The 19,769-nt window shown below is 44.2% G+C and overlaps 1 protein-coding gene across 1 annotated transcript; it reads left to right on the top strand.

The window, feature by feature from the left end:
• Window positions 1-6,262: 6,262 nt before the first annotated feature.
• On the top strand, window positions 6,263-8,529 carry LOC309832371 (antileukoproteinase-like; the record flags this gene model as incomplete). The annotated part of the gene is made up of 5 exons (XM_082670049.1): window positions 6,263-6,344; window positions 7,026-7,184; window positions 7,434-7,583; window positions 7,677-7,826; window positions 8,413-8,529. The coding sequence occupies 5 exons, from the start codon at window positions 6,263-6,265 to the stop codon at window positions 8,415-8,417; spliced, it is 546 nt and encodes a 181-aa protein (XP_082526175.1). The 3' UTR covers window positions 8,418-8,529.
• Window positions 8,530-19,769: the final 11,240 nt, after the last annotated feature.

Below are 19,769 nucleotides of genomic sequence, written 5' to 3'. Positions count from 1 at the left end.
CAAGCCTAGATGTATCCAGAGTCCAGTATGTGATCCTCAAACCCCCACACAATTGCAAGAGTGTATTTCCCGTGTATCCCCATCGTGAAAGATCAAAGGAGGCTGACCTCACACAAAACCCATTTGTGAGCACAAGCCTCTGTTGCCCTGGACCATGGATAAGAGATCACCTGCCCGTTCCCCCTTAGGGAGAGCATCTACCTGACATTTCTAACTTCAACACCTTCTTCCATCACTTTAACAATTTTGTACGAGGGAGCTGTGATGCAAGACTTCAAATTAGGATTCAATATGATGCGTTGCCTTGACATATGGTAAGATAGGAGGACACCTGGAATGTCCTAACCTCAGGGTCCCCTATCCACTCTGCTCCCACTGATAAGATCTTCTAGCTAAACAACCCCCTTATCAAGGACCAGGCGCGGTTCCTGCTTACCTCTGAGTAACGCCTTTCAGTTCCCTGCTAGCTCGTGGAATTATTTCAACAAGCCAATCACATCCTCATATGGGAACCAGGGAACATCCCGCCCTCTTGACACTACTAACCCTGCCTCCCACGACCCTTGGTTGCTCACTCTGTCCCCAAGTGCAACCTCACGTGGTCCTGTGTGGTGTGTGGTGTTCTCCCTCGAGCTGAGAACCGATAAACTGCTGTTGATCTCATCCAGTCAGTGCTGGAGATCATGTGTTTGGCTGTCCTCATACCCTAGGGTAGGAGTCACTCCCTCACCAATGGGGTCTCCCTGAGAAGTGCTTTTACCCCGGTTACTTTTGATCAGGGTCCTGGAAGTGAGGGTTGCTTGAGAATGGAGAGCAGGAGGCCACATCCTAAAGAGTCTTGGGTTTGAACTTCAGCTCTGCCATCGACTGGCTGATTGACTACAGGCAAGCCCTGTATCTCTCTCATCCTTGATATTGGTTAAGCGTCACTTGCAAAACCAGGAGTCACTCTAGCTAGCGTAAGCAGAAAGCTATTTATTATCATGAATTTGTATCCTATAAAATCGCTTGAAGGGCTGGAGAAGGAGGCTGTAAATTGAGGTTCTGGGATAAATTCCCCCCCACCCCCCAACACATCCCGAGTCATGTTGCCTTGGCCACAGTTCAGGAATGCTGTTCTGCCACGGTCTGTGCCCTGCGTTTGGCTTCCTTCCAGAATAAGTTCTGGTTGGACACTTTAGAGAATGAACCTGATTGGTGAAACTCAAATCACATCCAGAACCACAGCTCTGGGAGTGGGGCGGAGTGTTGGTCTCAGAATTGTAGCTTTTAATTTTCCAGCCTCTGGTCTATATAGAGATATAGCAAAAAGGTTGAAAGGGATGTTAGTAAGTCAATCCATAGATTCTGCTACAGCCTCTGCTCTCCATCTCTGAAATGGTTTGCTGGGATCCTCCCTGTTTGCTGGGATCTCTGGGTGGGTTGGAAATGGATGAGGGGTTGCTGCCTAGAGTCAAGCCCAAACTTGTACCATAGTCAGAGGCTCTCTGGAGATTATCTATATAAGTGATTTTCAACCCTATAGACCCTGGTGCCTTTTTTATTTTAGTCATATCCCCTTTACTAATCTGAAATGAAATTAATATCTAATATACCTTTGCTATACATGCAATATCAAAAACAGGTTAATATGGTGTCCTAACTGTAATTATAGGAATGAAATAAAAGCAAAGGAAAAGTTGTAGTAAAGTGATATGTACCCCAATATTTAAACGTTCCATCAGGGCTACTGTAATGATGTAATCAAGCTATTCATAGGGAATATACACTGAAGGCCTCATGTATAAATGAGTGTGATGTACACAACTTGCTCTCAATGGTCAGAATAAACCATTATCTTTCACACACACGTGGAAGAAAGAGAATGATAAACATGGCAAAATATTAACATTCAGTGTATCTGGGTGAAAGGAATATGATGATAACTCTTTGTACTATTCTTCCAATTTTTTCTATACGCTTGACATTATTTCAAAGTGACAAGTATAATAACATGTTAGGATGTTGAATTTCTCAGTGTGCTAAAAAACCTTGTAAATAGATAGGGTACATCCCAGGAGTTTAAGGGTAGTTCAAGAACCAGAAATTATCAATGTGATTAAGTAAATTAAATGTTTAAAGAAAAGAATTCAAATGAATCTTTAAACTGATTCATAAAAACCATTCCATATTGTTCTATGTTCATTCATGATAAAAATACACACTATACTAGGAACAAAAGAGAATATTCTTCACCTGATGAAGGGTATTTACAAATACCTACAGCAAGTTTTTTTAAATTTTATTTATTTATGGCTGTGTTGGGTCTTCGTTTCTGTGCGAGGGCTTTCTCTAGTTGTGGCAAGTGGGGACCACTCTTCATCGCTGTGCGCGGGCCTCTCACTATCGCGGCCTTTCTTGTTGCGGAGCACAGGCTCCAGACGCGCAGGCTCAGTAGTTGTGGCTCACGGGCCTAGTTGCTCCGCGGCATGTGGGATCTTCCCAGACCAGGGCTTGAACCCGTGTCCCCTGCATTGGCAGGCAGATTCTCAACCACTGCGCCACCAGGGAAGCCCCTACAGCAAGTATTATACTCAGTGGTGAAACTCTAGAAGCAGCATCCTTAAAGTCAGTACAAGGCCAGACTGCCCTCTATCACCACTCTGATTCAATATCAAATTAGTGATCGTAGGCCAGTGCAATAAAACTGGACATAAAAATAAAGAGGAGTAGGGGTGGGAAAAGAAGAGATAGAATGGTTAATGCGTACAGGTAATATGAATGTCTTCAGATGAAATTCAAGAGAGTCATGGGTAAACTATTAAAATTCATGAGAAAATATATTGAGTTTGCAATTACAAAAGTCAGTATACAGGGCTTTCCTGGTGGGGCAGTGGTTAAGAATCCACCTGCCAATGCAGGGGACACAGCTATAATCCCTGGTCCGGGAAGATCCCACATCCCATGGAGCAACTAAGCCCATGCACTACAACTACTGTGCCTGCGCTCTAGAGTCGGGAGCCACACTACTGAGCCCATGTGCCACAACTACTGAAGCCCATGTGCCACAACTACTGAAGCCCATGCACCTAGAGCCCGTGCTCTGCAACAAGAGAAGCCACCGCAATGAGAAGCCCGCTCACCACAACGAAGAGTAGCCCCTTCTCGCCGCAGCTAGAGAAAGCCCGCGCCCAGCAACAAAGATTCAAAGCAGGCAAATATAAAATAAATAAATTTATTTTAAAAAGTCAATATACAAAAAACCAGTTGCATGCTTACACACCAAAAACTATCAAATAAATTAAAGAGAGAAAAAGCTCCTATTCACAGTAGTCATGAATTTTATTACTACCTAAAAATAAACCAAGAAAACGTTTGCAAGAATTACATGAAAAAATTAAAATTTATTATATGACTTGAAGAGGACTTGAATAGAGTAATGCTCATTTTTTTATTTGTGAAGACTTAACATGGTAAATATTTTGGTTCCACTCAGTAATTTATAGCTTTGATGTAATTGTAATAAAAATCTCAACAGATTTTTTTGAGGACCTTGAGAAATTGATCCTAAAATTTATGTAGTAGAGGAAAAGTGCAAGAATAGCCAAAACAATTCTGAATAAGTAAAACAGAAAAGACTTGTGCTGCAAAGCACCAAGGTATGTAAAATGGAGATGTTAATGAAAAGAGTACCAAGGAAGACTGGTTTGAGAATAAATAAATTGAGTAATAATCGAACACAGAAACACATCCATCTATATACAAAAACTTGGTACAAAATAGATGTGGTTTTATAAATTAATAAAGGATCAATGATACGGGGGAACAACTGGCATTCCATAATAGGAAAAAATGGAAACAAGATCCCTAATTCAAACCATTCACAATAAATAAATTCCAGATGGATTCATGACTTGAATGTGGAAGACAAAACTTGTGAAAATATTTAAACAAAATGGAAAGGATTGTGTAAGGATGGTTTGACGTAAAAAGTACAATCCAGGGCTTCCCTGGTGGCGCAGTGGTTGAGAGTCCGCCTGCCGATGCAGGGGACACGGGTTCGTGCCCCGGTCCGGGAAGATCCCACATGCCGCGGAGTGGCTGGGCCCGTGAGCCATGGCTGCTGAGCCTGCGCGTCCGGAGCCTGGGCTCCACAACGGGAGAGGCCCCAACAGTGAGAGGCAAGCGTACCGCAAAAAAAAAAAGTACAATCCATAGAGGGACAGATGGGTAAAACTGACTCCATCAAAATAAAAATATATATCCTTTTTTTTTTTTTTTTGGCCACGCCACACAGCTTTCGGGATCTCAGTCCCCCCATCAAGGATTGAACCCGGGCCACGGCAGTGAACGTGTCGAGTCCTAACCACTGGACCACCAGCGATTTCCCTATCCTTTTTAAAAGATGACACCAAACACAAAGTTTATGCTAACTGATGTTTCTCTCTGGAGCTCATTTATCATCTGCACATCTGGCACATGAATTGCACAAACTATAGATGTGAACCTCACAGGGGTTCTCTCCTCTGACCCCAGCTTTGGACTCACGGTACCTCTTGGCTGCTTTCCATGTCTAGGCAAGAAGCATCAGTTCTTAGGCCGTCCCTGACCAACCTCACCCAAAGTATTTCCTCTTCCTCTCACCTTGTATGGCAGACCAAACTGGATGACTCATATTACCTACTTAATATATTGTCATGAGGTTTAAGGGTGCTAAATCACGCAAAGTATTCAGCACTGTGCCTGAAACGTAACAACTTCTCAGTAATTATTAGCTATAATTATGTAAAGGAACATTCATTAAGTGGGAGAGTCAGGATTTGAAACCTGGTCAGTGTAATTCCAAAGTCTGTGATCTTTTAATGACATGTTTTCTCCCTCAAAGAAATCATAGTCTTGTGTGGAAACAAATCAATAGGCAAAGAAGTAGGTAAAGCGAGGCCCAGAGAAGAGCATCTGACATAAAGGATGTCGGAGACCCCCTCCTCTCCCTTCCCCCAACACCAGTGGATGGCAAGGCAGATGGTATTTGTGAGTGAAAGAGAGAGAGCCAACCAGAGGCATGACTGAGTCTTACAGCCAAGAACCAGAGATGAGGTATGGTAGCCTTCCTTACGAAGGAACAGCCGCCAGTCTTTCTCCTGGTCTCTCTTCCTACCCTCGATCCTAAGAGGCCATCTTGTGAGCACAGCCCAGACGGGCCTTGAGAATAGGAGAGCCTCTACCAGCAGTGCCCTCAGTCAGCAGTGTGGGGCTGTTGAGTCATGGCAGTACCGGTTCTAGACGAGAACTTCACCTCGTAGTTTAACCCTCGCATTGTACAGACGGGGAAATAGAGGTTCAGAGAGCTGCAGTGTTCTGACCAAGGTCACACAGCGAGTCAGTGACAGAGGCTCTAGAATACAGAAGTAGATTCCACAGACAGTCAGTTGGACTAAGGATCTTTTGAGATATAATAAATAATCCGAGTTAGCAGAAGACTTGATAACTTTCTATGAGCTCCGAGGTATGTGTGTGTGCGTACGTGCGTGCGCACATGCATGTGTGTGTATCAGAGAGAGACTATTTTGTAATAATAGTAATAATTATAATGGCTACCATTTTTAAGTGTCTACTATATCCCAGGCCTTGGGCCAGAGGCGCATTTACTCCCCATGACAATTATAAGAAGAAAAAGTATAATGGTGCCTACTTTACAGAAACTGACACTAGAAGGTCTTCTGACTTGTCCAAGGCAACGGATAGTAAGTTGTGGTACCAAGGTTTGAATCCAGATTAGGTTAACACTAACATTCATACATTTGCCTACTACACTGTGTCGTATCTATGTGTCCCATTAATTTTTGTATCCCCAGGGCCTGGCATAGTGCCCCCAGGAGTGGGAGAACTAGGGGTGCATTGCCCAACGTCTCAGCTCAGAATCCAGGTCTAAATAGCATTTTTGCATTTGACCTTTTACCCTCCATCTCCACTAACGAGGCTAAGGAGCCTGGGGCCCCTACAATGCTCAGGGCTCAGATGGACACCTGAAATGGTTTCCTTATCAGCCTGGCGACATCTCCCAGGCCAGCCTCTCCTATTTCTTCTCTGGCCTTTACTCTGTTGGCCTAGCAGTCTTGCTCGGGACAGGAATGACCGGTATCAAGCTTCCTGGTCTCTGGCCAAGCTTCCTGCTTATGCCATTGAAGCTGGGAGGGGCCGAGGAAATGCTCGTGAGGCCACGCCCACTAGGGAAGGTATAAATGGGGGCGGCTGGGCCAGCAGAGCCACCCCTGCCCTCACCATGACGTTCAGTGGTCTCTTCCCCTTCGTGCTTCTTGCCCTGGGAACCCTGGCACCTTGGGCTGTGGAAGGTGCTGGAAATGGTGAGTTGGAGTCACCCTGGTATGATCCTGGCTGCAGGGTCAGAGACGGGGGCTCGTAGTGGTGTGGGGATGGCCCCTTCTCTAGACTGTAATCTCTCAGCTTAGTTTCAGGAGACGTCCCTGGGGGTGTGTTCATGTCCATCTGGGCTCCAAGGTCTCTGTGCAAGCTTCTGAGCATCTGGAAATTCTTCTTTTCCTCAGCCATCTGTCAGCCCAGGTCTCACTGCCTTTCTATTCTTATTCCTCTCTCTCTCTTTCTCTCTGCCTCATTTCCCGGTCAGTGGCTCTCCAATCATCAGTCTGACTCTTGCTCGTTCTTCCCGTTAATCTCTGTTTTCCTGTCTTTGGCTCTAGCTCTTCACCTGCTCTGTCGGTTCTATTTATCTCTGTTTATTTCCCTCCATCTCCGTCATGCTCAGCCTGCCTCTCTGCCTGTGTGGAGCCTTGCTTCTCCCTGGGGAAAGAAACCTTGGCTGGGAAGCCTATGCCTTCCTCCTGACCACGTGTGTGATTTCATCAAGCCTGTCACTCTTCATGGAGATCAGACAGGGACTTCACTTTGGACTTTGTGGATGGTCCCCTGAGTGAGGGTCACTCCTGGAAAGCGGTGCTTTGTCCAGGAGCCGTGATGGTTACTCAACACCCAGCCTCCTCCAAAACTCTTGAACTTCTCTTCCAAAGCTTTGAAAGCTGGAGACTGCCCTCCTAGAAAACCTGCCCAGTGCCTTAAATATGAGAAACCCAAGTGCAGCATTGACCGTCCGTGTCCAGAGAAGAAGAAATGTTGCCCTGATGCTTGCGGAATGACATGCCTGGATCCTGTCAACATCTTGAACCCAGGTGAGGAGGTGAGAGAGCCACCAGCCATGCAGCACTGGACAACTGGCCACCTGCATTGACTGGGGGCCCAATGTCAGAAGAGAGCCAGAGCCTACCTTGAGGGGGTATCCCGGCCTCAGGAGGGATGTTGTGGTCATGGGGATGGGAGGCTCAGGCTGGGGCAGGGCCTGGGGCAGGGGCTGGGGTCCAGAAGCAGGGGGCTAGTATGGAAGGTACAAGGTTTCTAACCCATGTCTCTACTCTCATCAGTTGAGAAGAAGCCTGGGATGTGTCCAGAGTCCCTCATCCGATGTACGATGCTTAACCCCCCCAATCGATGTGAGACAGACAGACAGTGCATGGGTGAATTAAAGTGCTGCGAGGGCCCTTGTGGGAAAGAGTGCCTGCTCCCTGTGAAAGGTAAGGAGGGGCTGGGGCAGGGACTGGGGTCCAGAAGCAGGGGGCTAGTATGGAAGGTACAAGGTTTCTAACCCATGTCTCTACTCTCATCAGTTGAGGAGAAGCCTGGGATGTGTCCAGAGTCCCTCATCCGATGTACGATGCTTAACCCCCCCAATCGATGTGAGACAGACAGACAGTGCATGGGTGAATTAAAGTGCTGCGAGGGCCCTTGTGGGAAAGAGTGCCTGCTCCCTGTGAAAGGTAAGGAGGGGCTGGGGCAGGCTGACCTCCTTCCCTCCAGCTCTCTCAGTCTCAACCCTCTGGAGTTCCAGGCATATAAACAGGGGGACTCCTGATCTGGACCCCAAGGAAAGCCTCTGCCTGACTCCCTTGTCTTCCAAGAGCCCTGTTCCCCAGGCCTCAGGGCAAGGATTTCCATAGGATGGCTCATGGCTCTGATTATATCCCAGCCCTTCTGAATAAGGGCCCCAGGGCAAGTGACTCTGAGTCTCAGTTTCCTTATCTGTAAAATGGACATAATGAACTTGAAAGTGCATTGTCAAAAGCACTGTGCACTAAGTATGTATTATTAAGGTTATTTCCAAGATGTTGTCTAGGGTCAAAGGCCAAAAGATCAGTGGATTTTGAGGATAATCTTGCTCAATGCTCCAACCTTAGAGTTTTCTAGTAAAATAGAGATTTGAAATCAGCCTCCCGATACCAAGACTCACACAACTATATCAGCACCTTGCTATTTTCTCTATCTCAAGGGAATTCTTGGGGAGAGAATGTGGAGATGACTTGGCTGTTTCCTGTATTGAAGTCCTGATCTCATTTTCTCTCACAGCCTGATTCCTGCCACTTGGAAGTGGCTCTGGATTCCTACTCTGCGTGGTGTGGGAATTCCCTTCTACTCCCACGCTTGGATCACTGGGGCACTCCGTGGTGAAGCCTTGGTCCTATCACCAATATCTTCTTTGCAGAAAGGCTTGGCACCCAGTAGGCTGCCAGCAAATGCCTGTTGATTGGTCAATATATAAATGAGCATATTTCTCTCTATACATCCTGCTTTTGTGGTTCATTGGGGAATATCAGTTTGGTGGGAGATGATGAGGGAATGTCTGAATAAGAGGCCTCCCTCTTACAGATATGGAGTGGAAGGAAGAGGCTTAGGGGCTGGACAGACCAGAATTTACATCATGAGTCTGAAAAGCCTTGGCTCTGTGGTTTGGGACAAATGACTTTATCTCCTACATCTTAATCTCTTGCCCTGCAAAGTGATGATAAAAATCAACTTGTCACAGTGTTTGGTGTTTGGAGCATTGGGGTATCCAATGCAAAATGAAGAGCAATGTTACAGGGCCATAGCAGGTTCTCAGAAAATGGTGGATACTTTCCTTCTGTGGTGATCATGAGCCTCTTTCATTTCTCTTCTCTCCCAAGACACTATTGCTTCTATCTTAAAATAAGTGTTGAGCAGAACAACGTGTACCCGATTATCAGTCCCAAGGGAGGACTCCAAACACATATGTCTGTCCATTGTATGCTGGTATCAGAGTCTCCAAGGAAAGCACAGCATGGATGAAACAATGCTTCACTTACACAAGATGCTTCTATAGCGGGCTTCGATTTCCCATGGCTAGGGAGTCTCTCCTGGCACCTGATACTGGGCAATTTACATGTAGGCACTCCTCTCATGACACGGTAGAAGGACCCCATCCCTTCCCCACTGAGGGCAGATACAGCAGTGGGGTTAACCAGATGCCAGAGGGCACACACACAAAACAAAGGAGCATGCGTTGAGCTTAAAACAGGGAAAGATATTTCCACTCATGACCATAAGCCTGGCACAGGTTGTATGGGCTCCTTATGTCTTGGTAAGTAAGTATTCCAGGTCCAAGGCCCATTCTTTTGTAGTGGGGGATGCATGCATGAGACTGCCTTTCCCAACACTAGGAGTATTGTCATGGTAGGTCATTTTGATGACATGTTCTTGGCCAGAACCACAGGACAGTGATATGGTTCTTGACTCAGTGGCGTGGAAAGAGTAACAAGAACCGGAATTCCGAGAGCTAGAGCCAAGTAGGGAACTTTGCTCTATGGATTCTAAAGGAAACAGAGAACTTAATTAGGTTAACGATTAAAAAAAAGACAAAATAGGGCTTCCCTGGTGGCGCAGTGGTTGAGGGTCCGCCTGCCGATGCAGGGGACACGGGTTCGTGTCCCGGTCCGGGAGGATCCCACACGCCGCGGAGCGGCTGGGCCCGTGAGCCATGGCCGCTGAGCCTGCGCGTCCAGAGCCTGTGTTCCGCAACGGGAGAGGCCACAACAGTGAGAGGCCAGAGTACCGCAAAAAAATAAATAAATAAAAAATAAAAAGGAGTATTTGCAATTAAAAAAAAAAAAAAGTACAGGAATGGAGGCTAGCCAGACCACATATCAAAATATTATTAATTATATTATTTTTACATTATAATAATAAATGTAGTATGATGTTGGTATAGGAATAAACAAATAGTCTAATGGAATAGAATAGAACATCTAAAAGGAAATCTGTGTATTTGTGGAAATTTGTTATATAAAAAGGAGGAATTTTTACAACTGGGTAGGGCAAAGCTCAAACTAGTAATGAAAACAATTGTTTTATTTTTTAAAGTTCACACTGACAACTTTTATTGAGGTTAATAGTAATTTTTAACATAGAGTATTAGGGTTCTACCCTAAGAGAAACAGAACTGGTAGGACCAGTAAGATATATATATATATATATATATATATATATCACAAATGTATTCATAGCAATGTATATATGTGTGTATTTACTTATTTACGTTTATCATGAGGAATTAGCTCACACAGTTATGGAGGCTGAGAAATCCCATAATCTGCCGTATGTAAACTGAAGACCCAAGAAAGTCAGTGGTATAATGTAGTTCAAGTCCGAAGACCTAAGAACCTAAGAGCTGGGACTTCCCTGGTGGTCCAGTGGTACAGACTCCGCACTTCCACTGCAGGGGGCACGGGTTTGATCCCTGGTTGGGGGACTAAGATCCTACATGCCTCATGGCACAGCCAGAAAAAAACCCGTTAGAGCTGATGGTGTGAATTTTAGTCCAAGGGCAGGAGATAATGAGGTGAGATGTCCCAGCTCATGCAGAGAGGCAGGAGAAGAGGTGCAAATTCCTCCTCCCTTCACCTTTTGTTCTACTGGGCCCTCAGCAGATTGGATGAGCCCACCACACTGGGGAGAGAAATTCACTTTACTGAGTCCACAGATTCAAATGCTAATCTCATCTGGACACATCCTCACAGGCAACCTAGAAATAATGTTTAACTCGAGCATTTCATGGCCAGTCAAGTTGACACATAAAATAAATGATTACAAGTCAACTCGGCACCTATATGAATCTTTTTAAACCATACTTAATCTTCAAGTAAAGACAATGACAGGGTCATAATTCTGCCAGACAGCGTACAATTATCCTGTATACAAACCAAAACACATTCATTCCTTCCCCAGAAGAGGAAGAAAAGCTCTAGAGTGATGTTTACTCTCCTCCTTCATATCCAGTAACAAATTCTATGACATAAAATTAACGATACATAAATACTATGATATAAGGTCAATACATCTTATGTTACTTGATAAGATAATAAGAGAGGAAAGAAAATAAACACGCATACACATGTATTTATAGGAAAATAAGGAGGAAATGTCATGACTATTACAGTCCTCATTTCTGTAACTGGTCACATGGCTGTAGTTGGTATTTATAACTACCTTTTTCCACTGCCCATTCTATATTCCTTTGTCTTCAGCAAGCACTTCAGCTGGTCATCGTTCTTTACCTGATGGGGTGACCCAAACTTTCATTCCTGAAGGGTCTGGGCCATTAGTGGCCTTGCCTGGATTGGGTCATTGTTTTCTGATGACTTAATTGCAGAGTATGATAATATTACCAGGTCCCTAAGGGATCTCCTGTATTCCAGACATACTCTTCCTTACCTCCAGTGTGGAGTAGGAGTCCAATTTCCCCTTGGTAGTCATGATCAATCATCCCAGCCAACACTGTAACTCTCTTCTTTGACTGTTGATTCAGAGGCATGAGGTACCCAAAGTGGTAGGATGGTAGTTTAACTTCCAGTTCAATGGAATCATCGTTGTGTCTCCTGGTGGAAACATTTCTCCCTCCAGAACTAACTCCTCTAGGCCAACAGTGCACAAAGTCAAGGGGACAAGTAGGCAAAAATTTGCTCATGGCTCCCTGGGGATAATAGTGGGTAGTACCCCTCCTGTCTCTACCTCTTGATTTTGGAACCCGTGAATCCTGGTTATGGGAGAAACAGCATCATATATTGGACACTGACTGAAAGCATAGACAGCCTTCTGAAAAACCTTGTCCCAGCCCTGCAAAGTATTGTCAAACAGCTGGCACTCTACCTGAGTCTTCGAAAGGCCATTCCACTGTTCTATAAAGCCAGCTGCTTCAGGATGGTGAGGAACCGGGTAAAACCAGTGAAATCCATGAGCATGGGCCCATTGCCACACTTCTTTTGCTGCGAAGTGAGTTCCTTGATCAGAGCAGTGTTGTAAGGAATACCATGACAGGTGGATAAGGTATCCTATAAGTACATGTTCGGTAGTTTTGGCAGAAACATTGTATACAGGGAAGGCAAATTCATATCCAGAGTGTCTATTCCCCTTCCATGATGGAAGTGGTCCAATGTAATCAACCTGCCACCAGGTAGCTGGCTGATCACCCCAGGGAACGGCTCTATATTGAGCATGAATGTTGGTCTCTGATGCTGATAGATCAGGCACTCAGCAGTAAACAGTGAATTATACTTCTATATCCCAAAAAGAAACAATTAAAGATGAAATTTTTATAGTAGTATAAAAAATCAAATAGCTATAAATAAAATTAAGAAAAGATGCGCAGAATCTTTATGTAGTAAATGGTAAAACTTTTTGAGAGAAATTAAAGAATATCTAAATAGAAAGAGATATAGCATATTCATAGATTGCAAACCCTAATATTGTAAAGATGTATTTTCTCCCTAGATTTATTTATAGATTCATGCCACCCTGGATGAAAATCCCAATAGGTTGTTGTTGCTTTGTTTATTTGCATGTGTATGTATCTTGCAGAAGCTATTTAAAAATTTATTTGGAAAAAAAATTTATTTGGAAAAGCAAAGGGACAAGAATAGCAAGGACATAAATGAAGAAGAATATAAGAATAAGACAGAAAGGGGCTTCCCTGGTGGTGCAGTGGTTAAGAATATGCTGCCAATGTAGGGGACACGGGTTCGAGCCCTGGTCTGGGAAGATCCCACATGCCGCGGAGCAACTAAGCCCGTGCACCACAACTACTGAGCCTGCGCACCACAACTACTGAAGCCCGTGCGCTTAGAGCCCGTGCTCCGCAACAAGAGAAGCCACCGCAATGAGAAGCCCGCGCACTGCAAGGAAGAGCAGCCCCCGCTCGCCGCAACTAGAGAAAGCCCGCGTGCAGCAACGAAGACCCAAAGCAGCCAAAAATAAATAAATTTTGAAAAACCATTAAAAAAATGATAAGGCAGAAAAACTTATGCTACAAATTATTAAGATTTATTATAAAGTTAGAGTAAATAAAATATTGCGATATTGGCCAAGGATAGATTCATAGACCTTTAGTGTATAAGCATTGAATGAGAAGACAGAAAGAACTCAGTAATGTGAACAGGGCAGGTTTAATATGAAAATGATTAGTGGTTACAAGGGATTAACTAAAAAGGAAAGAAAGAAAACCCTAGGGCTGAGGGAGAGTAGTCGGGGAAAGAACAAAATGCAGGAGAGTGAATCCTCTCCAAGGTTAGGATTTAGACTCATTGGAGAGGATGTGGTGGCAGCCCACTGGTTGGCAGAGAAGTTGGCTGGGTCGTCCCAAGCCAGAGCTGGTCCACAGTCCGAGGGGTGCTGGAGGAAAGCTCTGGGAAGCTGCCTGCTATCATCATCTCACACTGGTCAGAATGACCATCATCAAAAAATCTACAAACAATAAATGCCAGAGAGGGTGTGGAGAAAAGGGAACCGTCTTGAACTGTTGGTGGGAATGTAAATTGGTACAGCTACTGTGGAGAACAGTATGGAAGTTCCCTAAAACTAAAAATAGAACTACCATACGACCCAGCAATCCCACTACTGGGCATATACCCTGAGAAAACCATAATTCAAAAAGAGTCATGTACCAAAATGTCCATTGCAGCTCTATTTACAATAGCCAGGACATGGAAGCCATCTAAGTGTCCATCGACAGATGAATGGATAAAGAAGATGTGGCACATATATACAATGGAATATTACTCAGCCATAAAAAGGAACGAAACTGAGTTATTTGTAGTGAGGTGGATGGACCTAGAGACTGTCATACAGAGTGAAGTAAGTCAGAAAGAGAAAAACAAATACTGTATGCTAACACATATATATGGAATCTTAAAAAAAATGAAAAGAAATGGTCAGAAGAACCTAGGGGCAAGACAGGAATAAAGATGCAGACCTACTAGAGAATGGACTTGAGGACACAGGGAGGGGGAAGGGTAAGCTGGGACAAAGTGAGAGAGTGGCATGGACATATATACACTACCAAACGTAAAATAGATAGCTAGTGGGAAGCAGTCGCATAGCACAGGGAGATCAGCTTGGTGCTTTGTGACCACCTAGAGGGGTGGGATAGGGAGGGAGACGCAAGAGGGAAGAGATGTGGGGATATATGTATATGTATAACTGATTCACCTTGTTATAAAGCAGAAACTAACACACCATTGTAAAGCGATTATACTCCAATACAGTTGTTAAAAAAAAAAACCCGATGCAGCCAAAATAAATTAAATAAATAAATGAATTTATTTTTAAAAAAAGTACATGCACATACATGTTCTTGTCGGCACTATTTCTAGTAGCCAGCGCAAATGGCCATTGGTGGGTGAATAGACAAAATGTTGTGCATCCCTATGACGGAAGTTCAGCCATAAAAAGGACTAAAATACTGATACATGCTCTGACATGGATAAAGAAGCCGGACACAAAAGGTCATGTATGGTATGTCTGCATTTATATGAAAAATCCAGAGATGGAACACAGACTGGAGGTAGCCAGGGGCTGGGGGTGGGGGAATTACTGCTTAATGGTAAGGGGGTTTCCTTTGGAGTGATGGAAATGTTTGGGAACTAGATAGAGGTGGCAGTTACATAGCACTGTGAATGTAGTAAATGATACTGAATTGTTCACTTTAAATGATTGGCTGAAAAAAATAAACAAATAAGGCTCTTTCTTGTCACTACCCCCCCCCCAAAATTAAAATTCTGTTTAACAAAAGATACTGTTAGGAAAAGGAAAAGGAAAAGGTGAACCACAAGTTCACCGGATACTCCCTGCTTTTCTGACCCTGGGGAAGCTGGGGCAGAGGAAGGAGATTGCTGCTACCAAAGGGGAAGTGAAGGCTTCCAGGTACCAGAGAGGTCTAGATCGGACAGTTTAGGAGGACTCCAAGCCCCCATTTCATGGGAGCAGCACTTACTTCAGGGACAGAATGTCCAGACTGTCCTGTCCTGTCCTTTTCTGTCCCACCCCACTCTAGCACTGCCCTAGCACTCCCAGAGCCTAACTTTTCTTAGGTTCTGGACAGATGCCAACAGATCAAATTTTTCCCATGAAATGTGGGTCCATGCCCTTGGAGATCTGACTCCTATTACCTAGAGTATTTCTGAGAAATTGCAAAGTCATGTGCATATGTGGGTTTTCACTTATGCCTGCATATGTGTTTCTATGTGCCTGTTGTGTCTTTGTGGCACACCTGCTTGCTACTCAAGGCGTGGTCCACAGACCAGCAGCGTTGGCGTAACAGAGAGCTGGAGAAGTACAGCATCTCTGGCCCCATCTAAGACCTACTGAATCAGAATATGCAATTTATGATTCTCATTCACAGTCAAGTTTGACAGGTCTGGCATACCTGTTTGTAGCTGCCCAGGAGAGCTTATACTTTATTTAGGAGAGAGCGTCAGTACTCATAGGCTGGGTGCATTGGATTGCAGATCTGTATGTTTACAAGCACACCTATGCGTGTCTTTACATGTGGGATGAGGGGAGTATTTCCTGAGGGCTGACTATATTCCAGGCACCCTGTAAATTCTTAACACAATCATTTGTGTCCTCTGTCTCATTTGATTTTGTTGAAGGCCTTGGGAGAAGCAGAGAGTAGGGATGATTTGTGTTGAAAGCCTTAAAAATATCCAAATGCTTTGATTATACATTCCACCTCTAGGCATCTGATCCAACAGAGAAATCTGAATTAAAGAAAAAATGATTCATGCACAAGGATTTACATATCCACATAATCTATAAAAGAAATCAAGAACTGGAAATGACTGGTTTGTCCAGTGGAGTTACAGAAATGATGACAAAGCCTTGAAGTGGATAACAATGTAGTCATTAGCTGAGTTCAGCTAAACAATTGTTTCCTGAGTGGCCTTTCCCAGGCAAGCGCATGGTGTACCTGAGGTTGCTAGAGCTGACGCCCCTGCTCTCATGAAGGTCAAGATGTTGATGCAGTTTGTACGACATCGGGAAATTGTGTTATAACATAAACCAGAGAAGAGGATATGAAATTACATATACAGTGTAATCACAGTCAAGGAAAAAACGCACTTGAATCAGAAAGAACAAGCCACACCTTCCCTCTAGACAAAGCGTGGGGAGGAGGCAAGAGGCCCGCCTGAGACCTCGGGCGAGCCTGGACACGTGGTCCTGTGAAAGCCTTGGTTTGTCTTCTGTATAAAGTGCTTCTTATTCCCCATCGATTGCAAGAGCCACAGTTCAAAAGGAGCAAAAGGGCTGCTTCGTGAAATAACGCCAATACTTGGCTGGGAGGATGGCTTTGCAAATTACGGGCAGTTTCGGAAAATGTTTCTCTTTGTGTAGATTTAGACTGTATGCGATCTGAGAATTGTTTATCCTTCAGTCTGTCTCTCATCTCATCCACCCAATATTCACCTGACCTGCGGACAAATAAAGAAAATTATCTGCAGTTCACAGCAGGTGCACTAACCATGTTGTGTCAATGCCCACTCTGGATTACTTTGGGAAACATGGAATGCCAAAGACCTCACCAGATCATCTTGCTGTATTCTTCCCTTACCTCCAGCAAGGGTTATTCTAGACTAAGGACCCCAGGCTCAGGAAAATACAGTCCAGCCCATGTATCACCTTGCAGCAGGGGGAGGAGGCCAAGCCCTGAGAGGAGATAAACTCGTAGGTTACACACATGCTGAAGAAGCGGTGATAGGGTTCTTTTTTTCTACTTCTCCAATTTTTTGACAATGATCGCTTTTTAAAAATGAAACTCTTATCAATGAGTTTAATAATATTTAAGGAGTCCAGAAATTCCTTGTTTCTCCAATTCTTTTTTTAAAGACTTAACGTTTTTAGACCAGTTTCAGGTTCACAGCAAAATTAACAAGGTAGAGAGATTTCCCATACACCCCCTGCCACCACACATGCATAGTCTCCCCTATTACCAACATCCCTCGCCAGAGTGGTGCACCTGTTACAGTCAATGAACCTACACTGACACATCATAATCACCCAAAGTCCATCATTTACAGTAGGGTTCCCTCCTGGTGTTGTACATTCTATGGGTTTGCACAAATGTATAATGACATATAGCCATCATTATAATATCATACAGAGTATTCACTGCCCTAAAAATCCTCTGTGCTCTGCCCATTCATCTCCCCCTTCCCAATCTCTGGCAACCACTGATCTTTTTACTGTCTCCATAGTTTTGCCTTTTCCAGAATGTCGTATAGCTGGAATCACACAGCATTTAGCCTTTTCAGATTGGCTTCTTTCACTTAGTAATTCATAGATGTTTAAGTCCTCCATGTCTTTCCATGGCTTGATAGCTTATTTCTTTTTAGAGCCAAATAATACTCCATTGTCTGGATGCACCACAATTTATTTATCCATTCGCTAACTAAAGAACATTTTGGTTGCGTGCAAGTTTTGGCAATTATGAATAAAGCTGTTATACACATCTGTGTGCAGTTTTTTGTGTAGACATATGTTTCCTACTCCTTTGGGTAAATGCTAAGGAGCATGATTGCTGGATTGTGTGGTAAGTGTAAGTTTAGTTTTGTAAGAAACTACCAAATTGGCTTCCAAAGTGGCTGTACCATTTTGCATTCCCACCAGTGATGTATGGGAGTTCCTGTTGCTCCACAACCTCGTCAGCATTTGCTGTTGTCAGTGTTCCAGATTTTGGTCATTCTAATAGGTGTGTAGTGGTATCTCACTGTTTTTCCTGTTTGCATTTCCCTGATGACGTGCAAGGTGGAGCATCTTTTTATATGCTTATTTGCCATCTGTCTTCTTTGGTGAGATGTCTATTAAGGTCTTTGGCACATTTTTATTTTTTAATTTTATTTTTTTTAAATTTAAATTTATGTATTTATTTTTGGCTGCTTTTGGTCTTTGTTGCTGCGTGCGGGCTTTCTCTAGTTACGGCGAGCAGGGGCTACTCTTCCTTGAGGTACACAGGCTTCTCATTGTGGTGGCTTCTCTTGTTGTGGAGCACAGGCTCTAGGCGTGCGGGCTTCAGTAGTTGTGGTGCATGGGCTCAGTAGTCGTGGCTCACAGGCTCTAGAGCACAAGCTCAGTAGTTGTGGTGCGAGGGCTTAGTTGCCCTGAGGCATGTGAGATCGTCCCAGACCAGGGCTCGAACCCATGTCCCCTGCGCTGGCAGGCGAATTCTTAACCACTGCGCCACCAGGGAATTCCGGCACATTTTTAAAGTGAGTTGCTTGTTTATTTTCTTATTGTTGAGTTTTAAGAGTCCTTTGTTTATTTTGGATAGCAGTCCTTTATCATGTGTGTTTTTTTGCAAACATTTGTCCCCAGTCTGTGGCTTGTCTTCTCATTCTCTTAACATTGTCTTTAGCAGAGCAGTTTTTCATATTAATATTGTTTTTTGGCAATGATTACCTTGTATAATCTTCCTTAGGTCACATTTCCTGGGAAGCGGTCTTAGGGGCAGATGTTTATGTGTAGGAGGTTTTCTGGGGAGTATTCTGAGAAGCAACACCTGTGAGAAGTAAGAGAAACACAGCTGGGGAGAAAAAGAAGTGGACTTGTGATTCATTGCAACAAAGGCTCAGCCAATCCCCTGGGGAGCTCTGGAGCTGGGAGGGTCCTTCAGAGGTGCCCCTAATCAAACTATGGAGCTGAGCCTTTGTACCCCAACATCAGCCAGTCTGTGGATACAGGTTGCCCCTGGGAATGGGTGTAACCTTGGTTGAAACAGCTCACTATGGCCCAGGGAAATTCCCAGGGAGGGACTCAGCTCTCAGTGTCAGCAGCCAGCAACACCCCAGCACCTAATGGCTCGGCGGCCTTCATCCTAAAGGGATCTGACGGCCGACTACAGTATCCACTACGTAATCTGAAAACAATTAACTCGAAATAAAGAAAAAGAATATGGGGCTTGGAGATAAAGATATTGAGATCTACCAGCGACTTACTCTATGATCTTGGGCACATCTTCTCTTTGGGCCTAAGTTTTCCCATCTGTACACTGAGACGGTGTTATTAGACTCATTGGGACCCTCATAAGTCACAATCACCAGGTAAGGAGGTGCCCTGGAAGCTGACCACAACAGCTGGAGAAGATGAGGCTGAAAGATAAAGAGGGGAACCTGTAGACACAGGGAGTTCATCCAACTCAAGAACGTGGCCCATACCACTGGGGCTTTCCCTCAAAGGTGCTTCTATGAATCATTAATTCGTAAAACAGCAGAGCAAAGTGGAATCTTACAATTCAACTGGATCATCCCTTTATTATACAAAGGAGTCAAGGAACATGGCCAATGTCACAGAATGAGTCAGCAGCAAAATTGGGAATCAACCTCTGTTCCTGAAACCTGATCAAGTGGTTTCTCAACACCCACGTTGCCTGTTCTTTGAGAGACTGAGTCAAGGCTTGTTTTGGTTGGAAGTAAGAGATACCCCCTCAAGCTAACTTCCCTAAAAGAAGAGCTATTTGAAGAGTCAGGATGAAAGAAAATCCCCCCATCCCCCAATCTTCTTAAAAAGGGAGAAATCAAGTGACTAGGAAGAAGTGATTTGAGCACAGAACCCCGTCAGTCAGTGAAGGATGGGTTCAAAACTTA

This window comes from Grampus griseus (genome assembly GCF_964374135.1).
Source record: "Grampus griseus genome assembly, chromosome: 14".
Lineage (NCBI taxonomy): Eukaryota > Metazoa > Chordata > Mammalia > Artiodactyla > Delphinidae > Grampus > Grampus griseus.
This window is presented reverse-complemented; position numbering and strand designations above follow the sequence as displayed.